General features: G+C 37.5%; 1 protein-coding gene across 1 annotated transcript in view; it reads left to right on the plus strand.

The window, feature by feature from the left end:
• The window catches only part of LOC140228351 (cGMP-dependent protein kinase 1-like), an 85049-nt gene that overhangs the window by 35793 nt on the left and 31648 nt on the right, over positions 1 to 17608 (plus strand). The window contains exon 2 of the mRNA XM_072308578.1: positions 14610 to 14776. Coding sequence (XP_072164679.1) covers positions 14610 to 14776 — 167 coding nt within the window. The remainder of the gene's footprint in view (positions 1 to 14609; positions 14777 to 17608) is intronic.

The following is a 17608-nucleotide window of genomic DNA, read 5'->3' on the forward strand; positions in this document are numbered from 1 at the left end:
AAAAAGGTACAGATACAAACAAGCCTTCCAAACTTCAAATCTCATTTCCTTTTTGGATTAATGAACCTACAGAATAATGGATCTTGTTTCATTGTCTGAATTGCAAACCTTTGAAATGGCAATCTTTATCTCATTTTCAGATTGACAAACCTTAGGAATAACAAACCTTCTGGATAATGTACTTTAACTGCACAGAATAGATAAGAATAGATTTCCACCCAGACACTCTTGTCAAACCGAGTGTAATGCATTCCTTGCTCTTGAGAGAGATCTATGCATGGTAGGTCATGGTTGTCTGCTTTTTGACATGTCATTCAGCATTCAGGTATGATAATGTGTAGGTTTTGGTAACATTCAACTCTCATTATGTTTGCTGATTTATATCTAGAAAATATTTGAAATTCTACAGAGACCTGTGCATTCACACCAGTATGTGTGCGGTAATAATATGCAGGGATGAATTATGCCGCCATTGGTTTCATGGGGTGTCACATGATGCTTTTTCTTCATGTAATTGACGTCACTATTGTTTAGTTTGCCGTCACAGTTGCAGCATGGCTCCCAGGGAGGTAGAAAACATGGCAGATTATTTCATGTCAAGGGGAATGAATTGATTCTAGAATTCATTTGCAAACTTTTATCTTGAGTTTTGTTGGTGTTGGGTTTTTTTTTTGGGGGGGGGGGGAGAGGGGAGGGGGTATCTTTTTTATTTCGATCCAAGAGAGGGCATTGAATGAAGTAACTTTTTTTCTTTTTTTTTTTGGTCTTTTCTGTAGTAAAGTGTACCCCTGTTATAAGGAAGTCTCAGCAACGGACGGTATTGATATCATAATGAAATTTCACTATAACCGAACAGTGAAGTGTATAAAAACTTACAGATTATAATTTTGGAAACTGAATTTTGATTATGTTGTAAAAAAAGAATTTTGTTTAAACCGTGTTTGTTATAATGGGAGTGCACTGTAGTTGAATGAGTATAAGTGACTGAGATGTTGGTTGGTTCTACATGAAGCCTTTTGCTGAAAGGTCACTTTGATGAGAGAACAGACAGGATTAGGAACACCACCTCACATGACATGGAAAGGACCTGTCTTTTGCACCTACCTTACCAAGTAGTCAAAAGTAGAGTAAGGCAACTTTAACTCACTGGAGAATGGGGTTCTGCAAGTAATCCCGCTTCAAGTTTCCCTGGATTATGTGTGTAAATCTCAGCTCATTTCTTTCACATGCTTATGTGCTCAGAGTTTACATTTTATCACCATCTGACCATATTCTGAAATATTACATTCTTTATCCATGTGGGAAAGAAATACATGTTTCTGTTTTATCTTTTGCAGTGAAAATCATTTCACATGTGCAGATTAATCACATGTCAAAGATTCATTTTTTAGAATTATTTGATCTCTCTTTGTTTTTATTATCTTTGTTTACTATTTTCTGAATATTCTGCATTTATGTTATTAGAAGCTTCAGTATGAAACACTCTAGAATAGATTGTTTTTCCATCATATTTCTGTTTTTTTTTTTAGGTGAAGGAAGTAAACTTTATGACTGTAAGGTTTAGGTATGAAGTTCATATAAGCCTAGATGATAATATGCATTTGAGAGGAGCGCAGACAGACCAAGTTTGCTCCATTCCACTTTCCAGGGCCTTCCTGCAAACCTTTCCCCTTTGTGCCCCTAGCTCCCCAAAGAGTGTCAGCCACGCCTCCTAGCAACCAGCAAGGCACGTTCACCAAGGGCCACTTGGCTTGAGTGTTGGTCTCTCTGAGGCGTCTCCTCTCCTGCGGTGACCAAATTGAGATGGCTGAGGAGCCCCCGGTGTTTCTTTAAAGGCAGACTATAACTTCTCCTTCCAAGAAAGCACAGTGTGTGCAGTGTATGAGCGCATTTTCCTACAGTGGAATGTCAAATTATTGCCACTAGTGAAAGCTAGAGAGGTGTAATGATGTAAAGCTATGGCATCACTTGCACATGACATTCAGATTATTGCCTATTTGGGGGTTAAAGACTCTTTAGTTTGTCTCATTTTTATCATTATACCTAACTCAGCCTCAAGATGTACCTGTGCCTGAAAAATACCATCATTAGTGACTGGCATAGAAACAAAAACCATATGTAGATTGAAAATACAAAGCTCCCTATTCCTCCATATGACATTATTGTACATGAGAATTTCCGATATGTGATATGAATATTGACTTATTTTTTAACTTCACTTAACAAAACTTTTACAACTCACACATTGAAGTGTATAATCCTTGTACTGATGATAATTCGCACATACATTTTATTTCATCTTCAGCTCACACCACTAACTCAAGTAATTATGTTTCAATTAAAAAAGGTTTTCAAGACCAAGATTGCATGTACTTTCTTCATTCTTTTCCAAGGAAATTCTCTTTTGACAAATACTGTATAGATTTAGCAGGATGAAAAACATTTTGGTCTTATTTTTACCTTGTAAATATTTTTATACACAGAAATTGACTAAATCAGTTTTCATTTTGTACTCATAAAATTCTTATGTGGTGACGAAGAAATTAACCCTCAGAAAACATAGGAAATGTGTAATTTGCATTTGTGTTACATGACAAAAACATTATGCTAGACAGATTTGTGGTAGTGACAGTTGTATAATTAGTTGACAGCAAGCATGGCACAGCTCCTCGCACGAGTCTAAGATATTGCCAACACAGCTTTATGATTTTCTTCCAGTTCCAAATTACTGGAACATGTTGACAAATAAAAAGGTACTACACATAAATTTCTAGGTGTTGCATTGCAGCTATCCTTTATTTGGTCATTCTTTCTGTCATGTGTAAATGTTGATTATTATGAAGTATGACCCACTGTGTGCAGTATCATTAATGTTTTGGAAACTGCAAGGAATCATAGCTATTTAGTAGATGATTATGATTTGATGGCAAAATGAATTAATATAATAGGTAGTTACATAATGAGAGCACTTGACTGCTAGTGCCAAAAATGAGAGTACGTTGGCAGCAGCAGGTACCTGATTCACTGCTAATCTCAGTATGCCAAATCGATGCCGCAGGCTCCAAAGATGCGGGCCTTTCTTTCATCTTCTGAGCATCCCATGAAATATCGCTCAATCAAATGAAATTAGTCTGCGGAGCAGAGATGTGTGTGGTGTGTGAGTGTGTGAGTGTGTGTGTGTGTGTGGGGGGGGGGGGGGGGAGGACTAGGCACCCTGTACTTCCCTTCTGGTGTCTGTAACATTGAGTGTGCTGAGGGTCTTAGCACCTGCTTCGGCAATCCTCCGGTATCTGCTATGGTGGTGATCATTCCAGTGGACACATGTGGTAAAGGGAAGGAATGACTTTTCTTATTAAAGAATCCCATTGTAAGATGATGTCATGCCCACAGCAGTGGCTTCATCAGTCTAGAAGAGAATAATGAGAATGGATATTGACCCCACATTCATAAAGTTTGATGACTTTTGAGGGGATCATATGATTAATCATTGTAGGTTGTCAAGTGCTATGAATGCAATCACTTAATCACAATGGCACATTTTTGTTTGTTTGTTTTTTTAAGATGCTTTCTTGGTAGGTGTGTATACCAAAGACATTCTCTAGCTTCACCACAAAATGAAAAAAGAATATTATGGATTAGAATCGAAAAGAAAGATGTTGCAAGAATTTTTATTTTTCCAGTACACTTCATAGACATGTAGTATAATATGAAATTATGCCAAGGACTTTGTTTTCTTATGTACAGGTGATGTCACGAATGTTATAGGATATGCAGTGTCCTTTTTTTTTTTTTACTTTACCTTTTTTCTTTTTTTTTTAGAGTGGGCTCTACTTTCTAAATAGTTTTATGCAAGGGAAATAACAATACCTTCTTTTTTTTCAAACAGTGTGGTAATGCAGAGTAAAGGGAGAAGAATTGATTGTGAAAATGATCTCGATTCCTCACCGCTGTGACCAAAAGGTTAGAAAATTCATTGATAAACAGATTCCATCAAAGCTGAGAGCATGTCAGTCAAAGCCTAAGGCCTGCACCTTCATCTCCTCAGATTGATCAGAATAACCGTCCAAAGTCTGGTAATAAAGCGGGCAGTATCGACAGCTGAATTTGATATACACCAGAGATGGTGCAGTAAGGAGAGAACACATCGGTGCGGTTGAGTTGAAATCAGTGAGGTGTGAGAAGAGAACTCCCCAATGAGATGGCCGCTAATTGAATGGTCACTGTAGGACTTCATTCCACCACATCTTTCCAGTCTGTCCGTATCAGTGACCGGTCATGTGCTCTTATTAGCCAGGCCAAAGAGACTGGTTTAAGTAGCAGGGTGATGGAAATGTTCATAATGCACTTCATTGTCAAGGTTACACGAAGGAGGTTTCTTTGGTTTATCAGTAATGGTCAGGGCATATCTTGTCTGTCTGCTTCCTATTCAACAAAAACAAAAGCAAAATATGGTGTAGTTCAAGGCTGGATGAGAATTTCAGTACTTTTGTAACACCAGACACATGTTTCAGAATCAAGCTGTGATAATTACTTGGAAGTATTTCTTTTGACTCTGTTTCTTTTTCTGTCCAAGTATTAGTGTCTTCCAAGTATGTCGAGAAGGAAATCACATATGTGACGACCCAGCTCAAAACCCCACAAAGTGGGCAAAATGAATTTCCACTTTTCTACAAAAGTAAAAAAGAGTAATCTCTAAAGCTTTAAAATGATATATAAGTTGTTAAAATGACCCATCCTAATGTATTCAAGAAGCAATTGAAATAAGAGAGAGCTGGGAGGTGCAATTTCATAGAAAGAGAAGAAAGGAGAAGTTAAAGATTAAGGCATTAAAAAAGTATTTTAAAAATATTTTCGTGGACATAAGCAACTTACCAACATCATGAAATGAATTTGTGTGAACTTTTGCAAAACAAGCAACATGAGTGAGATGGGACATATGTTCTTACATCTGGTTATTATTTGCAATGGAGTTTAGGAGTATGAAGATTTCATTTTAGCCCAGCATGACTGGTATCAGGATGAAAGCCCAGAGGAGCTGAAAAAAGATCCCTGTTAATCCTTTTTTTTTTTACGCTGTTGAGCTAAGAGAGTTTTAAATTGCCAAGTGTAATCATCACACAAAATGGTATTCACATTTCAAGATTTATGAGCTTATGAAAGAAAATTATGTACTCAGATTAAAAATGCAAAATCTTGCCTTTATTTCCATTTATTATTGAATTAATCCTTCAAGTCTAGTTATTGTAATGGTAATGAATCAAATAGCTTTATACTCAGGAAAACATGGTACTCATTGCAATACAGGCATAAATAGAAATTATCTATCCCAGCATCGCAATGATGCCCCTCCTCGTTTGTGAAGATATGAATGTGAACAAGGCCATGTCGATTCTTCACCAGGTGTTTCATTTCCCCTCCTCATCTGCCAGCACCTTGAAATATTTTTAAGGACGGAAATGGCAAATAATGTTCATCCAGTGAGCTTGGGACGCAGTCCCTGTATCCAGTAAAAAGAGCTTTTATGTGAGATAGCTGATCTTTGATTGATTTGGCCATCAATGAAAACAGACATCTATACTGGTATAAATATCCTTCCCCCTCCCCCCATGATGAATGGGTGATGATGGTATTTGTTAGCTTGATTGATTGGTGCAGTGAGCTTGTATGTTCTGACAGGATAATGTCATGAATCGGGTGAACCGCATTCATATCGCCAACAAAATTTGTATCATTGTTGCACTGGGACAATGCCTGGATGTAACTTTGGATTGGTTCCGTAATAAACACATTCACATTGCTCATACTCTCTCATAGCAATGATATAATGGAATCCCTTGATAGCACATTCATATTGCAGAACCTACCACTTTAATGGTGCATTCGTCCTACACTAAAGCACTTAATTTCTGTTTACGCACAAAGCATTTCCCATAATCCCATGGGGGTAGGAAAGAGATGTAATGATCAAGCACACAGTTATAATTATATTATAAATTATTGTATTTTTCCTGCGAACATGACTTATCTTATTTTACGCATTTCCAGAGGTAATGACAATGTCAACTACAATGAATGTTCTAGAGGGTGCTGTTCGTTATTCTGAAGGTGCGATATTCTGAAGGTTCGTTATTCCGAAGGTTTGTTAATACGAAACACGCAAATTCCCTATACCTAGAGGTTCGTTAATGAAAAAAGATGAAAAAAAGATGAAAAAGGGTTCGCTAATCCGAACATTTGTGGCGTTATTCCGAAGGGTTACAGCTCGTTATTCCGAAGATTCGTTATTCCGAAGGCTCTTTATTCCTAAGATTCGTTATTCTGAAGGTTCATTGTTCCGAATTTCATTTTTGGATTAACCAATCTTCGGAATAACGAACCTTCGGAATAACGCCACAAATTTTCAGATTAACAAACCCTTTTTCATTTTCGGATTAACAAACCTCTAGGTATAGTGTATTTTCTGTTTGAATTTCTTGTATGCATGTCATTTTGTAATGCGCAGTAGAGTATATCATTATAGTAGCTGCGCAATATAAATGTCCTTTTATTATTATTATTATTATAGGGAATTTGCGTGTTTCGGATTAACGACCCTTCGGAACAACGAACCTTCGGAATAGCGAACCTTCAGAATAACGAACAGCACCCATTCCAAAGGTTTGTTATTCCGAAGATTTGTTCATCCGAAAATGAAATTCGGAAAAACGAACCTTCGGAATAACGAATCTTCGGACTGAAGAGCCTTCGGAATAACGAACCTTCGGAATAACGAGCTGTAACCGTTCTAGAACGTCTCTTCTAAAAAATAACCGGCCCCCTCAATAATTATTGTAAACAACAAAGTGTTTGACTGTTTAAACTTTTTACACCTGGAGTTGTATTGAGACACATTCAGGTTGCCACCCATTTTGGTGCAAGGCAGGTACAGCACTGGTGATGGAACAGGACACACCCTACTACTAGTATCAATTTGTTACGGGACTATACCATGACAAACTGCACTTGTGTAGTTTGTTAAGGAGGTGTGCCTTCACATTGCAGCCCGTCTTGGTACAACCATGAGGTACAATGCCGATGCTGCCCCGTGACAAGAGGGCAGTGTGAATGCTGTAATGGATATACCTTTCATGTTCTTGTGGTCATGAAGCAATTAGCTCCACACTGTGATGTTGGTCACAGGGTATTCAGAGTGTGTTGTGCAAATTTGTCAATCACATTCAATTCCACAATCATTCAGGTTTACTGACAGCATTTTTGTAGGAGTGACCCCATTCATCTTAACCTATTGAGGACGAGCTGATTTTGAAAATAACAAACATTCCCATGAACACCTATCTGAGTATACTCGGGACTAGTCTTCATCGGGTTAATTATATCAGTGATTTGCAGTGATTTTCTGAATGGATGAAAGATGATGCCAGTCACCATTTTCTGTTCTTTTTTAAAGGTGCATGGTCCCGGTGTTTTAGTCAAATGCGTACGCGGGCGCACGGCGCAAGTTTCCTATAGAGACCTACGCTATTGACTCCTCTTTAGCGCTTACGCTTTGGCCCACTTTCCCGAGTCCGAAGAAGTCCGATGAAGTCCGATTCACTGTAGTCAGTGGTTGGATCACAGTTCGGCTCATGATTCAGCTGAGGGGGATGACAGCTTTAGCAAACTTCTTTTGTGATGTCATAATAACAAGCACATATGCACGCACCCTGGCATTACTACAGACTGCGTGATGCGCAGAGAAGACAATGAAAGCAACGTTACTTAGCAACACCTACGCACTTTACTCTTCATGACAGCTAAACTTCGGTAATCTTTGTATCAATGCTAATGGTGATCGGCAGTATCATCAACAGCGCCCTCTACACTACCGGGACTATCTACCTTTAAGAGAGTGTGATAGAAAGGAGATAGAGAGAATTCATCACCTTGAGAGAGCACCATTATTTTTCAGTTTTAAAGGTAGGGAATCCCATTTGCATGCCTTAAATGAAGAGTTGTATAAACACAGTGGTATGTTGAAGAGAGTATCATTTTAGAAACTCCCATAAAGTATTGAAAGTGGAAGGTAACATTTAGTACATTTTTATTGACCGTTAGATTTTGAATTGAATTCTTTTTGGGGCTCACCGTAAATTGCAGTACATTACTAGGCTACCTTTGCAGACCCATGCACTGCAGGTGTGTCCATCATGTATATTTTGTGAATAAAGTTCATCAAAACTTACAAACATTTCTATATACATTCTTGCCACACACTCTATATGTTATTACATCAGCTCTTATACTTTTAGATTTGTGTTTATAGATAAAAAAATACAGAAGACTGCAACAAAAAGGTTTAAGTGTGGCTGACACACAGAAGTACTGAGTAGTTGAGTTTTGTGCATTATTCAAATTGTAGATAACTGTTGACTTCCAAATTTCTAAGCAGTGGCCTAAACAAGTCCCCTGAGGTTCATATTTAATGTTTTGCTGCATTTTGGGAGTTCTGTAAAAGGTATCCCCTACCTTTAACACAGGCCATTGATTTATTTTTTTTTAATGCAAATTTATAAAAGCATGATTTATCAGTGTATTTTTGTGGCTGGATCCACTTGAAGTCGTTTCTGTCATGGTCAGGATTGCCTTTCGCTGTCACAAGTCTTGAATTGTCGTGTTTGATAGTCACTGAATGTGTGCTCTCTGTATCAGTCATTCTCAGCATAAGAATAGTTTTTGTTGAATAATTACTGGCCACTTATTCTACTGTAGATTAATGCTACCCTCAGGAGTAAAAGAGAGTGATGGAATGAATAGTACATACTTCAAAAATTTAGGGGAAGGTGTATTACCAATGACTTGCCTTTTTGGTGCATTACAAACCCATTTTGTCTTTAGGCTATTCTGTTGTCAAAAGCCTAGACACTTAGTCAACTCTCTTGCTGTTAATGCAGGGTTGCTTGGGATTTTTTCAAGGATGTGCGGTTTAAATTGCCCAATGTACTCTTCTGGATAGCTGTCCGTTTTTAAGGAAAGACAAACTGAAGGACACATAGTTTGTCCTGTGGTCAGTAGGCACACATCTTGGACAGGCCATCAGTTTACAGATGGGGTGAATCATGGCCAGGGGAGTAAACAGTGAACAGTTTAATATGAGTTGATCAAGTCAGTCATAAGTGTGCAAGCAAAGTTTGCTTTGCTTGCTCAAACCCGTCCTGTCGGCAACATCAACTGCTCAGAAGCAGAGGATCTTTAATAGTCAGTGTGTACAGTCTCACAGAACTAACATCTTTTTGCTTCTAAAGGGCAGTGAGCCATGATGTGCTCTGACCATGATTTTATTATTGTGATATCTAAAGAATTGCACTGTAGGAAAGATTGAATCGTTCTTTGACAGTTCAAAGGTCAACCAGAATAGCTCACTGTGTTTTTGTTGCATGACTTGTGTAGATGTGGTTCAGATCTTGTGTATACATTTTTTTTTTCATGGTTGAAAACAAAACAAATTATCTATTTCATTTTGGAATGTTGTGATACTTTATATTGTTCCAAATAGGACTGTATACAAGTGCAGACATTCTTTAACACTCTTGTATGATTTCCTCTGCCTTTATGTGAGGTGAGGTATGGATGATTGTGTTATTCTTGAAAGTGGTAAATACAATGCCAAGTTTCATTGACAGTCCTGATTGTGTGGTTCATGGGGGTCATCGTTGCATGAAAAGAACTGACACCACCTCCAAGATCACTGCCAGCCACAGGGGCTACATGGTGGGAGGTGAACCAAACCCACTGTTCCCTTTGCAATCCACCCTCTGGTCATTGGCATCGGTTGGCTCTTATTTCAGGGGTAGACCCTTTTTTCGCTTATTAATGTTGACTCAGGGTGGAAAACTCTGACAGTTGAGGAGTAGGAGTGAGAAGGCAGGATGGCTGTTCCTTTTCTGTCTGTCACTTTGCTGTGCCAATGAACTCTAACCCCAGCCAACATTCTTCTGACTTCTGCTCCAATAAAATAAACACAAATCACAAACAGAGATCATTTGTCAGTGACAGGAAAAATGAAGCAAGGATGGAATTGAAAAAGGGGAGAAAAGTTTCAGGGAGAGAGCTGTACCAATGTCTCATCCACAAGTCAAGCTTCATTGTGATCCAGAATGTTTTAACTGCACCAAACATGAATTTCTGAATTTGCCTGACCCGTGTTCACATATTCCTGAATTCCAGTTTTGTAAACATGACGACGTAAATTGAAATATCGAGATTAAACTGAATGACTGATCTTGGTGTTGATTTTCTCTCGCCATGGTATTCATTTCATTGCCCAATTTGTTTCAAGACAGTAGGTGTAAAATATTGTGATATCTTTGCAAAACTGGGGAGGTTTTTCACCCAAAAAAAAGATGCAGTCATTTAGACATTTCAAACATGCACAGATTAACTGAAAGCTGGTTTAAACCCAATGAGATAGTAGGACAGATCCTTCAGGAATATACATAGGTATTGTACAGCAATGATATAGACAGATAAAATGATAAAAAGCAGATAATTAGAAATCGATTTCCCATGTGTTTAAGGATGAGCAGGCAGTTGAATAGGCCAAACAGTCAAGGATATGTTGTTTGAATAACTTGAGTAACAATGCAAGTAATAGAGGCTCCTTACTATCTGCTGCAATCATTTATACCCATTGGAAACATGTATCCTTACACTGTGACAGTGATTTGAAGTATTTTTGTCATTTTTTTTTTTTTCATCCAGCACCATTAGCACACCTAAGATTTACTGCATACGGTCATGTAAATGGAAGTGGTTACCCTCATGTTCATCTTCCTTTAGGTGTAGATTTTCTTTGACATGACATCTACAACGTATGAGCAACTATGTGCATATCAGGAGTTTTTCTTACGAGATTAGAAGTTCCTGGAGGGCGTGTCTGACATTGGACACGTATTGGTACTTGAGATGAGAAGTTTTCCACAAACACATGTGTGCTGCGTGCGTGCTGACTTCTCAGTTCGAGTCCGATGCACCTCGGGCCTCTGATGGAATGGCAGGGTTCTGGGAGGAGCATTGGAGTAGTCTTGATATTTTCAAGATTGTTGTTTTTAAAGTTTACCACTGTGCCAACATTATTATTTCAGCCTAAAAGATGTCCAACATTTTCTACATTTGTTATTAATGAGCCGTTTACATGAGCTATAGGTGATTACTGCATGGATACCTTTAACACGAGGAGTTATCCAGGCATATTTGTCCTGAAAAATACCTTTCACAGAGGCCTAAACATTTATTTTTTCAAGATCTACCACTTATATTGTAAAGTGAAGGATTTTTTAAATTTGTCATAGCAAGGTCAGATATGAATTATGATGCATGCATACCAATCCTCAACATCAGTTTGTAAACCATTAATATCTTTCTCCTGCATTGATATTGATGTTGGGTGATAGAGGTGTCCTGCTTGATGCATTTCATAATGGGATCGAACTGGAAATAAACTTGTACATTATTATTCACCTGAAGCTACACTGAAATATTAGTCACTAAAAATAACAGTAAACAAGTTACATCAGATCAAGTCATTGAACTATTAACCTCACTTTGAAAAAAAATGAAAATAAGTAAAGAAACAAATGATCCCCACACAAAATGTGCTTTTTGGGGGGATCAAGTTATTGCTTCAGGTGACTTTGGTGTTTTCATGTTTTTTGTAAAGGTGCTTGTGCATGTTTGAGATTTCTTTTAATGTATGTCTTCATGTTCGAGTGTTGATTTAAAGATTATTCCACTGCCTTCTCTTGCCGAGACATACTTGCATTCACTGAGGCTCATGAATGCTGACTTTATGCAAGGCCACACTCATGAGCAAGGAGAAATACAAACAGACACATTTCCCAAGTGTAGAGGGCGGCAGAAAGCCAACATTGATGAAGTCAGTATGTGCCAGTGTGAGTTCCTATGTTTGGAGCCTACAGGCGTTTAGTGTGGGCTAAAATAAGAGTTGAATAACCCTCTTGAAGTGGACTTGTTCACACTTTCCTGGATGAAACTTGACTGTGGGATCATGTTTATTTGAGACAAAGGCACAGTAAACTGTCCTGACTAGAAATATAGCTGATTATTACAAAGGGACTAAATGGTGTTGTTGTTGTTGTTGTTGTTGTTGTTGTTGTTGTTGTTGTTGTTGTTGTTGTAGTTTTGCCTTTGCCTATTCCAAGGTGAAAGAATATAATCAAGCTCTTGACTTGATATATATGCCACTTTCTTCTTTTTTTTTTGGGGGGGGGTGCATTTCTTTCAAAGTAGTTAACTTTATCACTGTGTTTCAGACATGTTTTGTATTTCAGACATCATTGTTGTTTATTTTATTGCTATTCAGGTTGCACTTCAAAATGTCTTATGACATCAAATACAGTATCCCAGAATCATGTGAGCATTCATTGTTCTTTTGCAGTGAATTGGCTCAAGTAGGAATATAACACTATATTGTGTACTTTTTTAAAGATATAGTAGTTGTATTCATGGACCAATAATATTATAGGTATGTCAATATATATGGCTGTGTGATTAGATTTTATGATTTTTGGTCTTTTTTTAACTTTAGGAATAGGTTCTCATGATGGATGTGCTTGAGGGTGTATTTTGGCTTGTTTTTGTTATTGTTTTGTTTTGATTTCATATCTCCATGCTTAAGCAGATCAACATATTTCTTTCAAAATAAGATCAAATTTAGAATGGCTGTCAAGTTTCTGTGTGTGTGCATTATTCACTGCATTCAGATGTTCCATGAACAAGAACATCAGCAGAGTTAGAACAGGTCCCAGTGGAATAAGACAAAAATTACATTAGGATTCTCTACAAAAGCTTAGAGCATACCTTGAAATGTAGTTATGATTACCAGCAAAAATACTTTATGTGTTCACTGCAGAGGTACACGTCACAGACTACGTATGATCATAGTGGGTCTGCGTATAATCTTTAGACTGCACTGAGCGGTAATTTCTCATTTAATTAGAGGACGATGAATGCAGTCAAATTTGTGAACGGAAATCAGAGAAGTCTTCCATGTCATACTGCTGAGCAGCTAGATTAATAACTCTAATGGGAGGGAGCCTGGGCTGTGGATAGACTGATGTGGTTAGTAACAAAGGCAAGGCTTGTTCCTTGTAGAATGTAGAGCAGACGCTGCAGAGAAGTAAGAGACCGGTCCCAATGAGAAGATGATATCTGCAGTGCATGCTAACAAATCCTGTGCCATGGAAGCCAGTAAGCGGGGTCGTTACACTTGATGGCTATACTAAATGGCTGTAATAGGATCATTTATGTTTCATTACAAAGCCATCGTAATGACGTCCCTGACCCATTCCAAATTCTTGTGGCATGTATTTGGGTGATTTGGAAAGTTATAGTTCAATTAACGTTTTAAGCATTTCGTAGAAAGGGCAGGTATTACTTCTGTTGAAGTCCTTATGTATGGATGCACCTTTCAGAGAATAGCACAAAATGCGCATTACGATGGGCTGAATGATTATGTGTTGTCATATAAATCTGGATTGATCACACAGGAAAAAGTACCTGCATTTCAGAGTCAAACAGATTAGCACAAGCACCTGCTGGCCATGCTAACCTTGGTATGGTGGCTTTCAACATCCAAAATAGAAATGAGAATCTGTTTCTTTCTGTAATTTGCCAGGATGTTTTCCATTCCAAGCGATCGAGTAAGACTCTAGAATTAACCTTTCGGCTCGCATACAGCCTTGTCTCTTGAAAGCAAATCAATTACAAGGATTATCCCACCTGAGAAGGGTGTGCATGATGGAAAGCAATTTCCTGCAAATACCTTTACATGGCTTCTGTTTCCCTCTCATTCTCTGTTTCTGCAATTTGACTCCGTCTTCCTCATGAAGCCCCAATATTGGCTGTTGTTGTTTTTGCAAGATTTTTTGTAAAGGTGTATGTTGCGAGACACTCGGTATATCTTCTCTTTTCGCAGAGATTTATAACCAGAGAATAAATCTTCATTAAGTCAGAGATGTGACAAGATTACAAAGAACTTCAGGAAAGCACTAAACTGCCTTGACAGACATCTAATTGTGTGTCCGATGTGTGTCTGTGTTTTCTTTGACCCATTTAGGATGGACTGATTTGCTATAGCATGCTTTTCCCATAGACACCTGCCCGAGCATACTCGGCACTAGTCTTCAGTGGGTTAAGCACACTTATATGCTGATACTTCAAATAATAGATTGTGTTCAGCAGTATTTGCTGCTGCTATGTTTTTATGCAGATGTCATGCTATGCCATAAACTTGATTACCAAATTATGAAATTATATGGCTGTGATTTTTTTTTTTTTTTTTTTTTTTTTTTTTTTTGGGGGGGGGAGTATTTTGTTTTCCATTTTCTGGTTTACCTTCATATGTCTTTTTTCTTCCCACAGATTTATTGCTTTTTGTATAAATTCAATCTAGAGTCTTTCCCAAATTTGATTCATTTCCTTGTTCTATATTTGTAATATGGATAGATACTGCAGGCAATATTAGCCGTGGATGATGTAAATTTCCCTTTTTGTAGATTTCTCTATTTCATGCCATGCTCTCCTTTCTGTTTTTTTTTTTTTTTGCCCTGCAGTGCACGAGAATGCATCAAATCAGCAATATTGGACAACGACTTCATGAAGAACCTGGAATCATCTCAGATCCAGGAGATCGTAGATTGCATGTATCCTGTGGATTACAGTAAAGGGAGCTGTATTATCAAAGAGGGCGATGTTGGCTCACTAGTCTATGTCATGGAAGGTACGTATACTCTATGCGCCATATATTTTGCATAACAAAATCTTTTACTTTTTTATTACAGTGGTTATTTTTTCTTCTTTTTTGAGGGGGGGGGGTGGTCTTTGCTCTGTGACAGTAACTAGCAGTCTCAATATTTGCTTGGGTGAAGTATCAGAAAGAAGGCAATCTGGAAATGGATTGAATATGATCGGATCATAACTCAAAGCCTTGATATTCATCCTGTTTCTGACTGGGATATGCTGATAAGAGTCTATAGCGAAATGCTGTTGTCGGGGATTTGACTGCTTTAAATGCATTAGGTACATGTAATATTGCTTGACTCTTCAGTAATGTTTCTTTGATAGTTGCATCTGGCATGGGTAATACCTCTTGTCTGAGTACATTATACTCCAAGAATGCTGCCTTATTGTTATTTTTATCACTGATCACTTTATTTCTTTGAAGGGAATTTTCTAAATTGAAGAAAAAAAAAAATGAAAACAAGTAATGTATTTAATGAAATAAGGAAAAAAATACACCCAATGATTTTTACACATTGACAAGATAATAGGATTAATTTTCAACTTGAATATCTTATCAGCATCGTCTTGGCGTATTGCTGTCATCAGCCAAGAACAAAATATTCTTGGTATGATATGAACGAATTTTGATCAGCAAAGTTCACATTTTGATTCAGAGGAATTCAGACTGTCATCTTCTCATTTATACCCATCATTGCTGTCACATCACCATCACCATTATTTGTAGTGATCTAATTATTATCACCCCTCCATAAAAACATTACTGTCACAAGCTCATCACTGTCATTGCTACATCATGAGCACCATTGTCATCATGTCATTGTTACAAACATTTTCCCACCATCATTATTATCATGACATTACCACCACAAGTGCCATGTTACCATCACAGCTATTATTTTGACACAAACTATCATCGCACATTTTGACCATTAAACTCTTTCCCTTGCATATTGCTTCCTTTTAGTACAAAGAGCATAATTCCATACAGTAGGGCAATTTCCATTTATCTCAAGTAATTCGTTAGCCTGTTTAAAGTGTGGCTCTATTGTACTTTTGTCAATGCATCATAGTACAGTGTTGGAACAAATTTTGCTGGATAACAAATAGGTATTTCTTTTTTTGAGTATTGGTTATTGTATATTGAAATAGAGGTTACTATAAATAGTTTATTCTCAGGTAAAAAAAAATATTCATCATATAAATGTGGATCAATAACTGCATTTGCCAGGAATGTGCAATATTCTACATATCCATAGCCTCACTTCTATATTTCATGTGTGATCTAGATTTGTACCATGAGAATCGTTCCCAGTATCGCTGGCATAAATCAACTACACACATACCAGCCGAGGATGGCTGATTTTAATCAAGTAATGTAGTCTGAATATTTCATATGCTACAGAGATCAATAAACCTAATTTCAATTTAGGCCCAACAAATGGCCTTGGGGTTACTCATGCAGAACTTGTCTCATTCATCGTCTGACAATAGAGTGTCAGTGTATTCTATGATATTGGCAAGCTTTCTGTGTTGCTAATATCCACTCTGCAGTACAATGGAAGTATGGGAGAGATACAATCATTAACACGTTGAGGACGAGTCCCAAGTATACTCGGGCAGGTGTCCAGGAGAAATGCATGTTGTAGCAAAATCAATCTGTCCTCAACAGGTTGATTCAGTTCTATGCATACTTGTACAGACATCTCAGAGTTGTTGAGGTGGCAATCACTTCTTTATAATAGGTAATAAAGCTATGACATGACATATGGAAGTTCCATGAATATACATTTAATCTCTCATCCCATCAGATCCTAGAAAAGACATTTCTCAAGTTGATGCTTTTTATTTTTCTTTTATTATGATTTTGTTATCTTTTGGATAAAAAAAAAAATCTATCCTCTAGTCATAGGTTCAAAGAACTTCACATGATTATATGTATTTTCCACTATTTCAGAATGTTGGCTTGTTTGATCCACCACAGAATACTTTTTGGAAAATGACATAACGTTTTAGGATGACATTTTCCAAAGAGTACACTGCTTGTCAAATGACACCACAAAGCAAGTGTGACATCACCAGGCAATTCTGACTTGGCCCGCTGTACGGCCACTTTGTGAAATGTCACAAAGCAATTTAGACTTTACGCCCTGCATTGTATGGTTACTGTAGAATCCGTCCACAACATCACATCCACCACATGACTTCTTGCCTCATCTTTTTCCTCTCCTTATGTTTTGATTTTAAATCCAAAATGTAATACAATAAAACTGAAGAATTTGATCATAAAACTGGGAAAGTAAGTCCATCATCAGATACAGCAAAGTAAATCCTTTCTAGTTCGCCTCACTTGCTACATAACAATAAATATTCCAGCAGTTATGAATAAGGATATTCCATATTTTTTGATTATTTTCTTTTATGTAAGTATCTCATATTGATTATAATTGAGTTTATTCATTTTTTGATAAAACTCTTCAAATATCCTTCGCTAATATTGAGTTTCTTGTTCAAACTATGGGCCGCGGTGCCTTCAGGAATACTATTCACTTTGTGGCTGCGTGCCCCCCATTTTGAGATAGATGATGCTGATATAAACCATTATTCCCTCAGTATGTGAGTTTCTCAAGGGGTTTCAAAACTTATGTTTCTACCAGTGGTCCTCCACTTCTCAACATCTGTGTGGTAGGAGAAGGAGAAAGAAGTGGATACCCAAACTGGGTCAAGAGTAGGACTGCATCTATTACGTGTCTGGAGGAGGCGACCACTTGTACTTACATGTCTGAGAGCATATTGCATGTGGATGTGGTCT

Source organism: Diadema setosum, chromosome 5 (genome assembly GCF_964275005.1).
Source record: "Diadema setosum chromosome 5, eeDiaSeto1, whole genome shotgun sequence".
NCBI classification, from domain to species: Eukaryota; Metazoa; Echinodermata; class Echinoidea; order Diadematoida; family Diadematidae; genus Diadema; species Diadema setosum.